Source organism: Salmo salar, chromosome 02 (genome assembly GCF_965601325.2).
Source record: "Salmo salar chromosome 02, fSalSal1, whole genome shotgun sequence".
NCBI lineage: Eukaryota > Metazoa > Chordata > Actinopteri > Salmoniformes > Salmonidae > Salmo > Salmo salar.
Window position 1 is genome coordinate 26739753 of NC_138292.1, and position 15644 is coordinate 26755396.

At 42.5% G+C, this 15644-nt stretch overlaps 1 protein-coding gene across 2 annotated transcripts; it reads right to left on the reverse strand.

The window, feature by feature from the left end:
- Positions 1 to 2231: 2231 nt before the first annotated feature.
- On the reverse strand, positions 2232 to 15199 carry LOC106577773 (uncharacterized). Of its 2 annotated transcripts, none has more exons than XM_014156111.3 (8): positions 15062 to 15199; positions 6942 to 7002; positions 6292 to 6333; positions 5992 to 6024; positions 5213 to 5308; positions 4852 to 4920; positions 4465 to 4507; positions 2232 to 2727 (listed from the first exon to the last, which is right to left on the reverse strand). In XM_014156111.3, exons 2-8 carry the CDS (start codon positions 6991 to 6993, stop codon positions 2682 to 2684), a joined length of 381 nt encoding a protein of 126 aa, XP_014011586.2. In that variant the 5' UTR covers positions 6994 to 7002; positions 15062 to 15199; the 3' UTR covers positions 2232 to 2681. The 2 variants fall into 2 exon arrangements, with proteins under 2 accessions (XP_014011586.2, XP_014011592.2); XM_014156117.3 differs by lacking the exon at positions 15062 to 15199 and adding an exon at positions 12859 to 13000.
- Positions 15200 to 15644: the final 445 nt, after the last annotated feature.

The window sequence follows — 15644 nt, forward strand, 5'->3', positions numbered from 1 at the left end:
AGATTACACCTTTAGTGCAGGTCTAGTTATTCTAAAACACACTCAGATTCATAGACATAGGAATGGATGAGATATAGAGTATTGTATAAACACATCGCTGCTGTACGTTACAAACAGTTAATGATCCTGAGCAAACATCAGAATGTACAGGGTTTATCAGCATTGATTATGAGTACTGATGAAAACGTGTGCTTAAAAATTAAGACTAAATTATCATTTGAATATTGACTTTACAATAGGACATCTCATAAAAACAATATAATAATACACAAAGCTAAAATATTTTTTTTGTATACATTTGCATTACGTATTGCTGTGCAGAGGACGCATCATTTTCCTATTTTCATCAAAAGACAGAATGCACAATCCTGAAACATTGTTGTAAAAATGACAAATCTAAACCCTAACCAGATTGTTTTTTTTGGAGAGGGGGTGGTGTAAGGACTTTTGTGTAATAGGTAAGGGCTCTTGGAGATCCCTGTCTGACAGTGTCAGGGATTGGCTGAACTCGGTAATGCTTTCTCTTGACAATTTTTTTTTTAAGGATTAGATGAAAAATGGGCCTTGAGAAACTTTTGCACAGCTGAAAAAGCCCATGGAGCTCTTTTGAAAATACAATATTCTTTCCAATATTTGACCTTTTCATACCCTTTTCAACATAAGGCCTGGAAGAAATAAATGGAGGACAATCAGTTTTGATGCATTCACAATAGCAATGCAACAGATGAAGTGGCTTTGAAGGAGCATAATGCCATGGAGATGTGCGAGTGTAGCTGAATGTACAGAGCATTACACAGGTCAAACCAATTATTTTTGGATTTTTGCACTTTGTTTGGTTCATGGCTTATTCAACATGCTTGCTTGAATTGTTCTTAGATGTACTTTGTATCGCAAACAAGAAAAACTGTTCTATGCAAACCTCATCTTATAGTGAGACTAGTCGCTGACTGGTAACCACAACGTCTACTTTGTAGGTGAAGGGTATTTCTGAGGGTATTTCTGAGTACGGGAAAAAGGCTTTCTTGAATGTGACTGTGGTCAGTAAACAAACAGAAAGTGAAAGTTGTTTTGTTCTTTTACTGTATGCCAAATTATACTCCATTTGAAATGCTGTCAGAGCTAGATGACATCTCAGGCTTACTGGGCTAGTTGTGATGCTTCAATCAAACCCCACATACACAATCTCCCCAAACACAAACCCCACATACACAATCTCCCCAAACACAAACCCCACATACACAATCTCCCCAAACGCAAACACCTGCAGAGTGCAGACACACACATACCACACTGTATGCATTTAGAATCGGTTTACTATTTGAATTTCATCAACTTAAACAGATTGGGACAATTCTGATTGAGTGATCCAGAGAAAACAAAATGTGATGGAGACACTAATAACACAGGTGTTTCTGTACAGTCTGGAACCCAGCCAAGCCCATCCCCAGCTGATGACATCACAGCGGTAAGGTTGAGTGGAGAAAGACAGTGCGCACGCTGTTTTGACAGACCCAGTGATTTCAACACTACTTGATCTTGGGTGTAATTCGCACACACTCACAACAACCCTTGTTCCCTCATGATAACGCAACAAATGAATAGCCCTGTCATGCCAAAGCACATCATGTCCAACTCCCCCTCTCCTCTGACCACTGCCAAAAAAAGTCCTTTCTCTGTAATGCAGAGTAAGAAATAAGCCAGCCAGCACCTCGGCCCTAAAGCTTTTGTTCACGGGGCACGATTGATTTCCATTTAAATGAAAAGAGAGCCAGGGAGCAATGGTGGAGTGGCCTTATACTCAGTATGAATGAAACATGGGCATCGTGGGTATTTCCCCACTCACCCCACTACCCCTGCACTATCCTCTCAATTTCTCCCCACCATACCCCCATCCCAGCACTATAAACCATTAAAATCAGACATTCCTCAGCCATCCAAGAGCTATCTACAATCAGTGATGTGGTTGACGTTTTGAAAGGAAGCATTTCAAAAAGAAAAAGAGAAGGGAGATGTTGAAAAGAAAACATCATCATTCACAAAGGTTGATTAATTCCATCTCAGACCTCTGGCTTTTTCCACCCATTTCTTTTCCTTTTTTTCCCTTCATAGGTTGAGAAGATAGGAGAACAAGCTTTATCTTTCAACTGTATTGGCTGTTGTCACTAATAGGCCAAGGACAGGATATGTCACAGAGCTGAACAGGGAAATTTAGTGAGGACTGGACTGGTTTAGGGTGGATTAAACTCGCTTTTATCATTCAAAAAAGCCTGTTCTGAATGCACCAAATCATCTCTGAATACAGTTTAGTTTCACGACGGAGCGGAGAAACCTGTCGGAACAATTGCAAATGACTTCTAGCGGGATATTTGTTTTTCTTGTAAAATATAACATTGGACAAAAGCAGCAACTGCAGAATGCCCTTTTAAATATACACACATACTTTGGGATATGTGGGACAGAAACAAACAAGAGACCAAATAAAGGAAACTAAGTTTCCTTTGGAGGGGACCCATGACACAGTAACAGATGGTCTCAGAGAGGAGAGCAGTAGGGAATGGTTCAGTAAGAGCAGGCTGGGGTGGAAAGTGTACCCTTCCTGGGTCAAAGGGCAGTATGTTGTAGAGCTCAGTTCATTGGTCCTCCCCTGCAGGTGTCCAATGGGACTGGAGCTCATCCTGTGGTTAGACCGTTCCTTTCATTCCCTGTTCTGCGGGCACTGTGTAGATCCTAAAGAAAGGACAGGAGAGAAGAGAAGAGGGGGAAATGCATTATACCAATCCAAAAAACTCTGTGGGACTTTACACATCTGAAATATGATTAATTCACTACTATAAAATATTTAAAAAAGTATACGTCAGTGATATTTATTTCCTTGTTATAAGTTTACGGGGATACATCATTTTACAGAAACATTGGATGTCCAGACTACAGTATATAAACATTACACGTTTTGGAGAATTGGGGATTACAATTTTTTAGATCCTTCCCATAAGACAGCCTGTTCGAGTTTGCACATGGAAAGCAGGTAGCTACAACCCCTGTTTGTCGGAATCCAGGAAATGCATGTCGGTTTATAGCGCGCTGCAGGGGTTTGGTGTGCTACATGGCGACTGCATTACCTCCACACATCCTCTCCCCAGGTGGGACTTATGGCCCTGGCAAGCCTCCCTGTTGATCCAACAAGCCGGGGGTTGCTGTGCGAATAAGCCTCTTTTCAGCACACCTATCACTCAACACACAACACAGCCAGAGCTGACTGCAGCCCTAGGAGCCCAGCATTAATCCTGCAGAGGAATTTAACCCCTTTCTCTTTCTAAGCCTGCATCATCAGATCTATAGTGCCGAGGTGGCTACGTGCTAGGTAAACTCTCTAACCTCTATCGTTGGCTAGGTCACATAGCAGCTAGCATGGGACAAAGGAAACTGATTACTTTGCAGAACACCAGCCCACAGCCCACAGCACTCAGCACAGTTACACAACCCCAAAGACAGACTCAGAGAAAGAAAGAAAAAAAGAGAAAGAGACCGGTAGAGCTCTCAGCTAGAACCGCCCCCCCCTTCCTCCCTCAGAGGCCCCAGGAGAATGACTAACAGAATGACTATCTCTCACTGTCTGTTCAACTGGTTCAGGCTGTTCTCTGTGCTCTGAATGTTGTCAGATAATGTCGTCATACCATAGAGACAGAGCTGGGATTTACTGCTCACTGTGCAATGTGCTTTATACTCTAGATTTCTATGGACATGTTATTCCTGTTCTGGGCTCTGGGAGCAGGCTGGGTCTTGCCCTGTAGGGGTCATGAAGGGCCGACCGTTCTCTCTGGGTTATTGTTAACAGTTGACAGGGTGGGGCGAGGTAGAGCAGTAGAGTGTGCTGGATGGTTTCAGGCTGTGCAGGTAATTGCAGCACAAGTCCAGACGGGCTCGACGGCTCAGCGGCTGGGTGGATCTGCCCCTCCTGATTGAGTTTCGCAACCTCAGCAAGAGTTTGTCTGGTTTTACATGATGCTGGCATGATGCCGTAGCGGAGCGTGTTGCCAAGCCAGCGGTGCGGTGGATGGACTGACTGTTACTCACTCGACTGGTTCTGTCGCTCCCTTCCAGCCAGGCAGGCAGGTAGCGGGGGACTAAGTGGAACATCTCTCTGAGAGACACTGATTTCTATTATCTCTATTATCGCAAGGCCCACTCAAGGCCTGTTCCTCTTAGGGAAAGTAAACACTCCAAGAGGAATAACACGGAGAGACAAACTTACAGTTCAACGTGCTTTAAAAATGATAATTTAACTAAATTTCCATAACTGCTCAATGGAATCCCCCATGGACAGAAATTGCAGCCCTGATGGTTTTATCAGGACGATGGTGTCAACGGAGGAATTAGGGGTACTAGGTTACACTGAGATCTGATATGCACAACATATTGTAAGACTTTCAGTCAAACAGAGTGAATGGAGAAGTGTGGCCTTACCCTTGTGGTCGGTTGTGCATGCGGCGCCGGACCAGCACTATGGCTGAAACCAAACAGAAAAGGTCACCATTTCCTCCTTGCCGCTGGAGAATAGTTCACATTTGCTTAGTATTAGAGCTTACATGACACCCTGGAACTGGAGTAAATCATGTCAAGTACCTGACTCAAGGGCCTAACAGCCAAAGGCCTGCAAACTCAATGACTTCAACAAACCACTTTTCTAAAGGTTGCTACATCTGGTCCCTGATCAAACCATCAGTAATAATGTGCCAGATACAGGCCCTGTAATGTGTTGTGTTGTGAGGTGTGAAAAGAGGTCTGCCAGTCACGTAGCCTGTATATCTGGTCTGATATTGTCTCAGTCTTATCTTGACTTTTCATCCTTACCTACTATCACTGCGATTGATAGTGCCACCACACTCACGGCTACGATGATGACAATGGTAGTAAATCCATCTGAGAGCAGATAACACACGACAAAAGGAGTTGATGGTTGCAACACACTGAGACAAAATGAACGTACAAACTTAATTAACACAATTATTTTTGCATGACGTGGCTAATGTTCATACATACCAAGAAGTATGAATTTGCGAAAATATTTACTTATAAATGGATTTATAGCACATTTCAATTACAGTTCATCAAGTAAGAAGGTACCTATGGGCCTACTGATATGCAGAAATAAGGTTACTTAAATTCTACGTAATGTAAAAGTAGAACAATTTGGAAACAAAGTTTTTCCTACCTTCCGCTTCTTTTTCTCCTGTTGCCTTGTTTGTGTCCACAGTATCATCAGTTTCAGGTTTGACAAGCGTGGAATCTTGCCTGCGATTTGGGCTCACTAAAACAGGCAACAACACACCAAATTATTCTCCGACCTCCATTTCCATTCAGAAGGATATCACCGGTACAGACACATACAAACAAACATTCATTCATCTGCTCACTGACTTCGTGGACTAATTCTATCACTGTCTGATCAACGTGGCAGAGGAGGAACAGAACTGGCAGATTTAACAGATCATCATTTCGATTGGATCGATTTCACTCCCAGCCAATCATTAGTCATTCAACATTCACTCCTTGGTTCTGATGAGAGGGAGAAAGGAGGGCTTCAGCAGTGCAGCTCCACTCCTGGCCTGGCTGAGAGAAGGTGTTTCTGCAGAAGATGTGGCTTGCCTGCCTGCCTGTGGGACAGCCCTCCCTGTCCTAAACAGCACTGTAATTATATCAAAGCAACATCATGGGGAAGATGAAGAGTGGCAGCGAGCGACGCCGAGAGAAAATTAGAATGCCAATGTGGATTAGCGCCCTGACAGGGCGGAGGGGGGGATCTCTACGTGTCTGTCTAGTCTAACTTCTGCTTGATGGATACATAGGGGGGTTCTCCCAACAGATAATTGATTCCATTCTGGGGGTAATGATGAGGGGAACGGTGGTGTAACAGAGGTGTGCTCTCACTCTGCTGACGGCTGCTTGCCCATCACATTTCTAACAGGGGGCAAGTTAAAGGGTTAAACTCACAGTTTTGCTTGATTAGGTCTTCATCATCTACTTCTGTGGGACATTCAGAACAGAGGAAGAGGGAAAAGCCAAGTCAGCATCAATATAAAGTAGCTTGTATTACATTTAAAAATTACCAGAAGTTATATCGCTGTGCTTCATTTGAAGGTTCACTCATGGAACATTATCGGATCATCACGGTACTCCTAAACATAATCATCACTTTTGTAACATTTTAAAAAACACTTTTCATATACTCCTGATTTCATACTACTTGTGATTTTGTCCCCTTTGGTTTCCAGATGAAGATGTATTCCATACCTGCTGCATCTGCTGATCCTTCACTCTCCTCCTCTGAGGAAGCTGTATGGGAATAGAGATGGGGAGGATGGGACCAGATTAACTCACAGCAGCATCTTACTGTACATCACGAAGGTCATTTGTTACATCTCTGCACTGTACTGGAGCAGAGCTACTCTCCTATGATCTACTGCTGTGGGATATACAGAATGATTGAGGTGCCATCCACTCAATGGTATACTCACTCATGAACTCTATACCTCTGTGGCTAGGGCATTTAGCTCATGGTAAAGGTATCCATCGTAATATTACCAGTTTCAGAGTTTTGTGGGAATAACTAACTATACCTTTAGATAGATGGTAAAACACTACTGTAGCATACACAGGTTCATATCTTCTTTATGTTGAACTGTGGTTTATGTAATACGTATGTATTCTTTCTTCAAAATATACTTAAGTATCAGCCTAGGTTCTTCTAAGGAGTTTTCCACTTAATATTCTGCTATCTCTGGAAGCTATAGGACTCAGAGAGAGACATTGTATATTTGTCGTGTGGAACACATACAGGGCATAAAAACAAATGAAAGCTGATCTGTGTGATTAGATCTTCATCGGTGTCTCAGTGTCTGCTGCCAGAGCATTGTGGGAAGGTGAGAACATGCGATACGTACCAGCAGCTCCTCGCAGAGTCACAATCAGACACAGAAACAGAAATCGCAACATCTTCCAATGCTGGAGGGGAGAGAAGAGAAGAAACCAAGATATAAACACCGGTCATTAATATTCTGCTATTGATGTGTGTAAAAAATGAAAATCTTCCCATTTGAAAAAGCGAAAGTGAGATGGCGTGAAAGAGTCATCTATAGTCTGTTGTTGAGGCTGTCTGTTGTTTCCTCAAACATTTAGGTTTACCTCAGAACCACAGGTAGTCAATGGAAAATTACAGGTATTGGGAACACTATCTTCTGCAATAACGACACGGACTACCATGATGACAACTCCATCCAGGTGGCACAAGCACTGCCCTGATGTTAGAGGACGATGTACATCTTGTCTCAGGGGTAGGGGTGGATGTAAACTGTGTTTCCCAGCGCTCAGCAGAAAGTAACCCTGTCCCTCTCTGAACACTCAGTCACAGCCAGCTGGCATGAATTGCCTTTCCAACACTTTCCCCTCCCACCTGGGTAACGGTGTGGGACTGTGTGGGACCGTGTGTGACTCGGTGTACTTTTACATTTTGTATTGTGTATTGTGTGTACTGTGTGTGTAATGGTTTGAATGGTGTGTAAGGCCACAGTGCTTTGTTCTAACCAGCCATTATAAATCATTAGGATTGGTAAAGGTAATTCATTTACATCATGTCAGCCATTAAACTCTGTCACTCTCTGTTTAGACACTGAAAAGTTATTTGTAACTAAACAAATATTTACGTTTCTGACAGCTCCACTTTGGAAGATGGCCCAACAGTTACATTCATTTTGTTTGGCTGCGAGTGGGAGTTTTTTCCTGCCGCCTTCTTGAGAAACCTCACACTACTTCCTGGTGGCAGCGGGCCCAGAACAGAGTCTGTTCTCTTCCTCTATTCGCTCATCTCTCCAACACGCAGATGTGGAACACAGCTGTTCCTAGCTAAACAAAGCCTCGACAACCAGCTGGCCAGCCGCAGTACAATTGGCTGTATTTTTAAAACGGGCCCAGGCTTGGGAATGACCTCTTCCCCAGTCGATGTCCGAATGGGCGGATGACGCCTTGGTGCTCAAATATAACACGGCTCCCTGGCACGGGCCCAGAAGCCTCTGCTCTACCAGGGAACCAGGGGTAGAGTGGTGGGAGAATTCCCCCTTAGAGAACTGGAGCAAATGCTGCTGCAACTGCCCTCCCCCTCATTGTCAGCGATGCCCATTGTGTACAGGGACCCTGCTTCCTCTAGCTAATGACTACACTACTATGTGAGGGCTCTGGGAAGTGAACGGAGGTGAACTGCATTGTTGGGCCATTGGACAGTCTGTACACCAGGGCTTCGAGAGGCTGCCTGGGGAGTTTCCACCAACCTCCTACCCCCTATCCTCACTGCCCTCTACCCCCAATAATATGTTACGGAATTCCAGTTGAACTTCCAGTTGGGACAGTGTTGCCGTACATTTGTTTACCATGGCAGTGCGAAGACATCAAGAGTCAAGGCAACAGGTACAAATGAGATTATGGCCCATAGACTCCCGAACCATAATGGTGAGGTGAAGTCAGTAAAAAGAAAGAGGGAGAGGTGGACTATAGTGGTGGCGGGGGAGGGAGTGGAGAGTAACAGTCTCCTCCATCTCAGTTCACTAGTTCAGCAGGGGATTTGATGCTTGAGAAAGGCCTGAGGATCGGGAGTCTATGGCCTATAATCTCATTTGAATGTGTTGCCTTGGCTCCAGATGTCTTCACACTGCCATGGTAAACAAATCACCATTCTGGAGGGCCGCAGAGGGAGACGGGGAGAGATATGTGGACAGGGCTCCTAAATTGCCAGGCTTGAATAAGCGTGTCATGGAGGGAGACATATGTTAGTTTAAGGTGTTAATCAGATGACAGGAGAGAGACTGATTTCAGAGGGAGACCAGTGTGCTGCAGTGTACTGTGTTCTGCTCAGGCCTCACAGAGAGCTGCAGTAAATCTCTCAACAACCAAAGCAGCAGCCCCAAATAAAATCCCCCTCTGTATCCAATCTAGTTTAGTAAGATATGGTTTGGGTGAAATAATAAGCTGATCCAATTTGGAAACATTTATCAACACAGTCCATTGCCTCAGAATCAAAACGCCTCCTGCGCAATGGTTTTATTTCTCTAAATTGGGTAATATATTGTTGTATATTTGAATGGTGACTGAATTTGCATTGGTATCCATGCAGGATTTTACTAGGCCCCAATTTGCATCTTATCATAAGCAGTGGCCTCCCAATAAAGGAGAGAGAAGAGGCCTGCCCATAAGCCACAGAGCTACAAAGATCATAGACTATCATAAATCTATGCATCCTAAATCAAGAGTGCAACACTAAGTGGAAGCTGCTTCTGCAACCTACAATTAGTGTACAGAACATTAGGAACACCTTCCTGATATTGACTTGCACCCCCTTTTTCTCTCAGAACAGTCTCAATTCATTGGGGCATGGATTTTACAAGGAGTCAAAAGCATTCCACAGGGATGTTGGCCCATGTGGACTCCAATGCTTCCCTTTGGGTGGTGACCCATTCTTGATACACACAGGTAACTGTTGAGCATGAAAAACCCAGCAGCACTGCAGTCCTTGACACACAAACAAACCGGTAAGCCTGGTACCTACTACCACACCCATTCAAAAGCACTTCAATCTTTTGTCTTGCCCATTCACCATCTGAATGGCACACATACACAATCTATGTCTCAATTGTATCAAAGCTTAAAAATCCTTATGTAACCTGTCTCTTCCCCTTCATTTATATGGATTGATATTGATTTTACAAGGTACATCAATAAGGGATCATAGCTTTCACCTGGATTCGTCTGGTCAGTCTGTCATGGAAAGGTGTTTTGTAAACTGGCTTTGTTTTTCTGCCATTTGTATCCCTTATGTTTTTTTTCCCAGCACACGCATTTTGAGCAGAGCAGCATACCTCACTGGCTAAGCTCGTCCCAGAGAACATCTTGATCTTATTTACAGGGTTTAATTCTGAATGATAACACCCCCCCACATAAACCAACACACACACACAAATACAAAAAAATGCACACAAACATACAATTTTTCCCATACAGGCAGCTAGATGAATAAACGCCACTATTTCTGTCTCTCACGAACACACACTGCTGTCATGCTGACATGAGTGAAAAAAAAAACACTGATGTGGCAAGATAGCTGAGAAATGAGGGGAGAGCGATACAGTGAGAGAGAGAGAAAAGCTAGATTAAGCTTTTATCATACAGCACAGTAAGAACAGATATAAATATAAAAAGAGAGCAAAAGAATAACAGACAGAACGAACCAAGTGAGCAAGAGAGGGGGAAAGGGAGAGGGAGAGAAAGAGTGAACGCTACCTGATGATTTGTTATTCATTGCCATTCAATTTCAAAATGTGGTAGCTCTGCTTTCTATTGTTCAGTGAGAAAATATTCATATTGAAATGTTTAGTCAACTGCCCCCTCCACAGAAGCTGTTTATCTAGGTGAGTTAAATGCAAATAGCCTCTTTCTATAACTCATAAACAACAAATGTCCCTTATGCTATGGCAACAGGCCACAAACAGCAATTATGGAGCAGGTAAATACGCACATAAACACAAACAATACAGTCAGAGCACATTACCTGCTATTGAGAGCATGCACACAGGTTGCCATGAAGCAATTCAGCATCAGGCAACATAAGAGGGTGGCATTGGGTTGCTCTCTGTGTGAACCAAATTAAGAAATGGGTCGTTTCAGCATGAAACCCACAGTGGCAAAGTACACAGAGAGGATGTCTGCAAAAGGATTGTCACATGCCCTCATCATCGTCATCCCAGAACCAAATGGAACATTTTTAACAAGGCCCCAGATTTTGCTATCTGTCTGCCTGAGTGTCTGTCTGAGCATCTGTATGTCTGTCTGTCTGACCAACAAAAGGAACTACAGACAACAGAGACAGTCACAAGACTAAGGAAGTGATTCTAACATGATGATGACCACTGTGCTGACTGCCTCTACCACCATTACTGAAGTACAGTACTTTGTACATGTGATGTGATTGGCCTATGGCACACTGACTTGCATAACAGTGTTAAACAGGATTATACTGTGTCTTTTTCAGGGGAACTTTAATGCTATTCAATTAGACAAAACATCTCTAACAGCCATCTGATGGAGAGATGCCACTGCTATTCTTTGTTTTGTTAATGCAACAGCACTATCACCATGAGCAGACTAATCCCTACACCTAGACCAGACCAGTGTTTTCCATATACCTGTAAAGGTGTGGCGGGCTCCTCAACCTAGCTCTGATCCCTAAGAGAAGAAGTCTTCAAGTGATTTCAATTGAAACTTTTAGAAGCCCTGTATATTTATGTATGGGCCTTTGCATCCTGCCTGGAAAATTATCTAGTCTAACACTGACATAGACAGTGAGCTTGAAATCCTTCAGTGAGCTTGAAACCTGAGGTTTCAAGCCCACTGAAGCATTTCAGTATTCCATGTTCATCCGAGCCTCTTTATAATCTAGACCTTCATAGCTGGGTCTCACATGCCTCTCAGAAATACAGTCGATTCAAACAAATGTTCAAAATCCTCTGCCTTGGCTGCTCTGTGTACAGACTTCTCCCACCAAGTTTAAACCATTTGATGTCAATGTGGGCTTCCACCACTCTTTGGGAGGAAACTTGAGTTAGTATAGTAGAACTAAAGGTCTCTAAAAACTGAATTGTTTGATCTGAGAAAAATTTCAGGTAAGGCTGACACACACATGCAAACACAAAAACACATTGCAGACACACAGGCACAACATACACACACGTGTACAAGACAGGAAGTGAGAGAATGACTGCCTTGTCTGTGTTTCATGCTAAGTCATGAAGCCTGACTGTGATCGCTCCTTATCTGTCTGAAGCAACAGCCCTTTTCAACACAACTGGTTAAAGGCAAAAACCTGCTTCCTTATGGGTCTTCACATTTGAATTGCAAATGTAGCTTACTGTAACTATTTACTGTAACTATTTGGAGTGCATCATATAAAGGGCAGTGAGGCAGGAAGCAGCCTATAGGTCCAATGTTAATGACTGCTAATAAACAAACTTCAAAAAACACTAGCATCACCTCAACTATGTGGTTGAGAATAAATACCCCAAAACTGAAGAACTGCTTCAGAGTTTCAATCCAGCCACTATTTGAATGAGAAAACTTTCTGTGATTCATTATAATTACACAGTTAAGACAGCTTACAAACAGAACGTTTAGGTTCAGTAGCTTGCCTGGTGGTTGGAAAAAATATTTCCAATCTTAGTCATAAATTGGCTGAGAAGATAGTTATAAAGGCAAAATCGTTCCGCTTTGGCAGCAATGCAGAATAACAGAATAACAGCACTGCAGTGCACAGACAGGGTGGTTTCTGTTCCTACTGAGAGCAATATTGGCAAGACAACAAAACACATACCAATAAGCTTATTTAGCCTTGGTAGAAATCCATAATACCCTTTTCTTCAACTTTCGCCAATGTTTTTGCTCTCATATGAAAATGATCATAAAAGATGCAAAAAGATGTTCACCTTGTTCAGGTAGCCAACACATTACAGAATCTGTGCAAAGGTTTCCTGGTCGCCTATGTAGGCAAGACTGAGGCTACTGTAGACTAATTGATCATGTTTGTATTAATATATCAGCCCCAGACAACCAACAGAACATGAGCTGACATTTACTCAACTTGTGTAGAGGCATTGCAAGACCATTTAAACTATACTTTTCAATAACACCAAAAGATTTTAAATAAAGCATTTTGATATAGTAAACTTCCATACTCTCCTCTATAAGATCATTGTCTATAAATGATAGGGTTGTATTAATATTATAGATTTGGGTCTGTCTGTCACCCACTCAAAAGGTACTCACCTACACTGACTTTCTGCACCGTGCGACTGGCTGTGTTTCACAATAGGCTATTATGAGACTAAAATGAACCTGCAAGATGTTCACGCGCCGGTGGCAGGAAGCACTGTGATGCTGCAAGGGCCAAGTTCAGAGGAACTTGTTCGAAGCAAAAAGGGAATTCATTGGCGGTGTATCACATCGTTAAGTAGAAAGAAATACCCTAAATACGTCGTTGACATGCTTGTGCGGATGTTTTGCAGGGAAGATATGAAAAATTCCCTTATGTTACAGTACCCCTAGGCCTACACAATAAACAGACACATATGCAGCTCGGCAGTTGTCTGAAAGTTAGAATTTTCCATTGCAATGTTCTGAAATGAAACTCTATCATTTGGTTGTAACATTGAAGTCAATTTTACAGCCCTTCTTCCCCATATTGAGGTATTTCAGTGTGACGTGATCATGTTGTTCCCTCCATGAGCTCAAACTCATCTGTCAATCTGAGCAAATTAGGGCCAGCTGTCAACACCTTGCCGGTGTTTGAGAGAATCAGATCCGTGATGCATTGTGGGCAAAGTGTCACTGTCTGACTGATCTATAAATAATAATGAATAGTTATTTATAATGCAAGGTGATTTGTAGATCAGTCACCAACTGCAATTCAGTCCATGGCTGCGTTTAGACAGGCAGACCAATTTCTTTTCTTCACTAATTGGTATATTGAAAGTTAAAAGATCTGATGTGATTGGTCAAAATACAAATTAGTGGAATAACTATCAGAATTGGGCTTCCTGTGCAAATGCTTCAATTTTCAATAATGATGATCATGTGTGTGAATTTGGGGTTAGCATCGTATTTCCTCAACAAAAAATACGACAATTTAAATTTCATCCAACTAAATAACTGTTTTTGTTCCCAACAATGAAGTTTAATTGCTGTTCCAGGTGTACTACATTCTTATTATGGTTTTGCAAGCCTTTGCCTGTTGTAAATTTCCATATATTGTGTATGTGACTTCTGTGTGCAGAAGACCCAAGTGAAATACCCCTGTTTGTTTGATTATGCAAGACAAAGGTTGTAGGTCTTGGCCCAAGCCTTGGATTGACATGCAGGCCAATTACGCCAATACTGAGTTGTATAAGCCTTCTCTTAATAAGTTATACCATAGCTATTTGAGATGTATTGTTAGATAGTCTTGTAGCATAGGGGCCCTAACAATTATTTGATTATTTAATAACAAAAAGTCCCTATATCTATATACCTTATCTAAAAGGTATTACTTGAATGGATTTAAAATGGGACTGCACAGAATCGGGTAAGGGCAGGTATGTGTGGTGTGAATCATCACTCAGGGTAGACCATTTACATGAAATATCTCATGTAATCCACACATGCAACATACTGCTATGGTGCCTCTCCCTTAAGCCACTCAAAATTCAACAGTTGAGTAACTATTTGTATAGTTTCGTGTTGTTAGTGGGGTGGGGCTACCTGTGTCTCAGTTCTTGAGATAATGAAGACATTGACCTCCCTGGATATCGTGCCAGCCTCCCCTGGTTAGTGGATATTCTATCCCTTAGCATAGTGCCATTTAACGTCATGGTAATGCTGGGGACACCTTCGTAGACTCCTAATTAGGCCCCTCTCTCCCATTGTTAGTCAGGTGGTCATGTGTCCTCCAATAGAAGCTTGCAACCATCTGACAAGCAATGCCAGATTAGTGCCTTGTCTGGCAGTTTATAATGGCTTTTGACATGCAAAATGTAAAGTGTTGAAGCTACAGTTTAGATAGTCACCTCCCTGTCTTAGTCACATTAGTCTTGATTAAAACTAAGCTATGTAGGATTGTTGACAGCGCAGTAACTGAGGTTTGGGTTTAAATTGAACATACTGCTAATAGAGCACCTTTGTCTGTAAGCTATGCTTTAGGGAATGTCCATATTAAAACAAAGCTTTTCTGTAGTGGTTATCCCTCTAAGCATTATACTGTAACCCCCTTGTTGACTGTCAACCATCAACTAGTCTAGCTCCGGACCTGTGTATTACAGAGTTTTGTTTGCTCATGCAAAAAATACTAAAGCCGTTTCATCACAGTCCCACCTCCTAAATTATACAAGACAGTGCTGAAAGTGGATAGTTTTAATGTAATTTTAGCCTTACATCTGACATCTTTTAATCAAGGCTCTTGCTATATTCTAAGTTTATACTGGAAAGCACCACTCACCTCAAGTCGGGTTGACACTTCTAGCTGTGCTGAGTTGATTCTAGACCACTGCTATGTTTTGTTCCACTGTTGTGATCCCTGGCAACATGGGAGCTTCCTGAGAATGTGCGCACAGGTGCACATCAGACAGAGGTCAGGAACTAGGATCTGTGCTCTGAATTCTCTCATTGGCTGCTGAGCCAGGTGAAATCTGACACATGCCCTGATAGTGTTATCTGTTTTCCAGTACTTGCTCAGTGCTCTTAGCTTGGTGTGAAACATATACAGTAGGTTTTACTTACAGGTGATCAGTGTGAGCTGTGAAAGTAATCACCTTTCTGCAAATGCAACTTTCCAACAATTAGTTTCATAACATTTTAATTTGCTCTCCTCAACTAGTGTTTGTACAATTTATAACTTTTTCAGATTGAAGACATCTCATTAGCCCCATTTTAGTTTTAACATGGGAATGTCCTATAGCCTGATCCTCCACATAGGCGCTGGAGAGGGTTCAGCTCCAGAGTAACGCCACCCTGTCTAGGACAGGGATTCACTCTCAGAAGGCTGTAGGTGTCGCAACAGGTTACACATGCTCTAAACAGGA

Bases quoted from the DNA above. Each gene is read 5' to 3' on its own strand.
- LOC106577773 (XM_014156111.3), bottom strand. From the start codon at position 6,993: ATGTTGCGATTTCTGTTTCTGTGTCTGATTGTGACTCTGCGAGGAGCT. The intron at 4,921-5,212 runs GTAGGAAAAACT...ATCTGCTCTCAG, and splicing joins AGGAGAAAAAGAAGCGGAAG to ATGGATTTACTACCATTGTC. The intron at 4,508-4,851 runs GTAAGGATGAAA...GTTTGGTTTCAG, and splicing joins ATCAATCGCAGTGATAGTAG to CCATAGTGCTGGTCCGGCGC.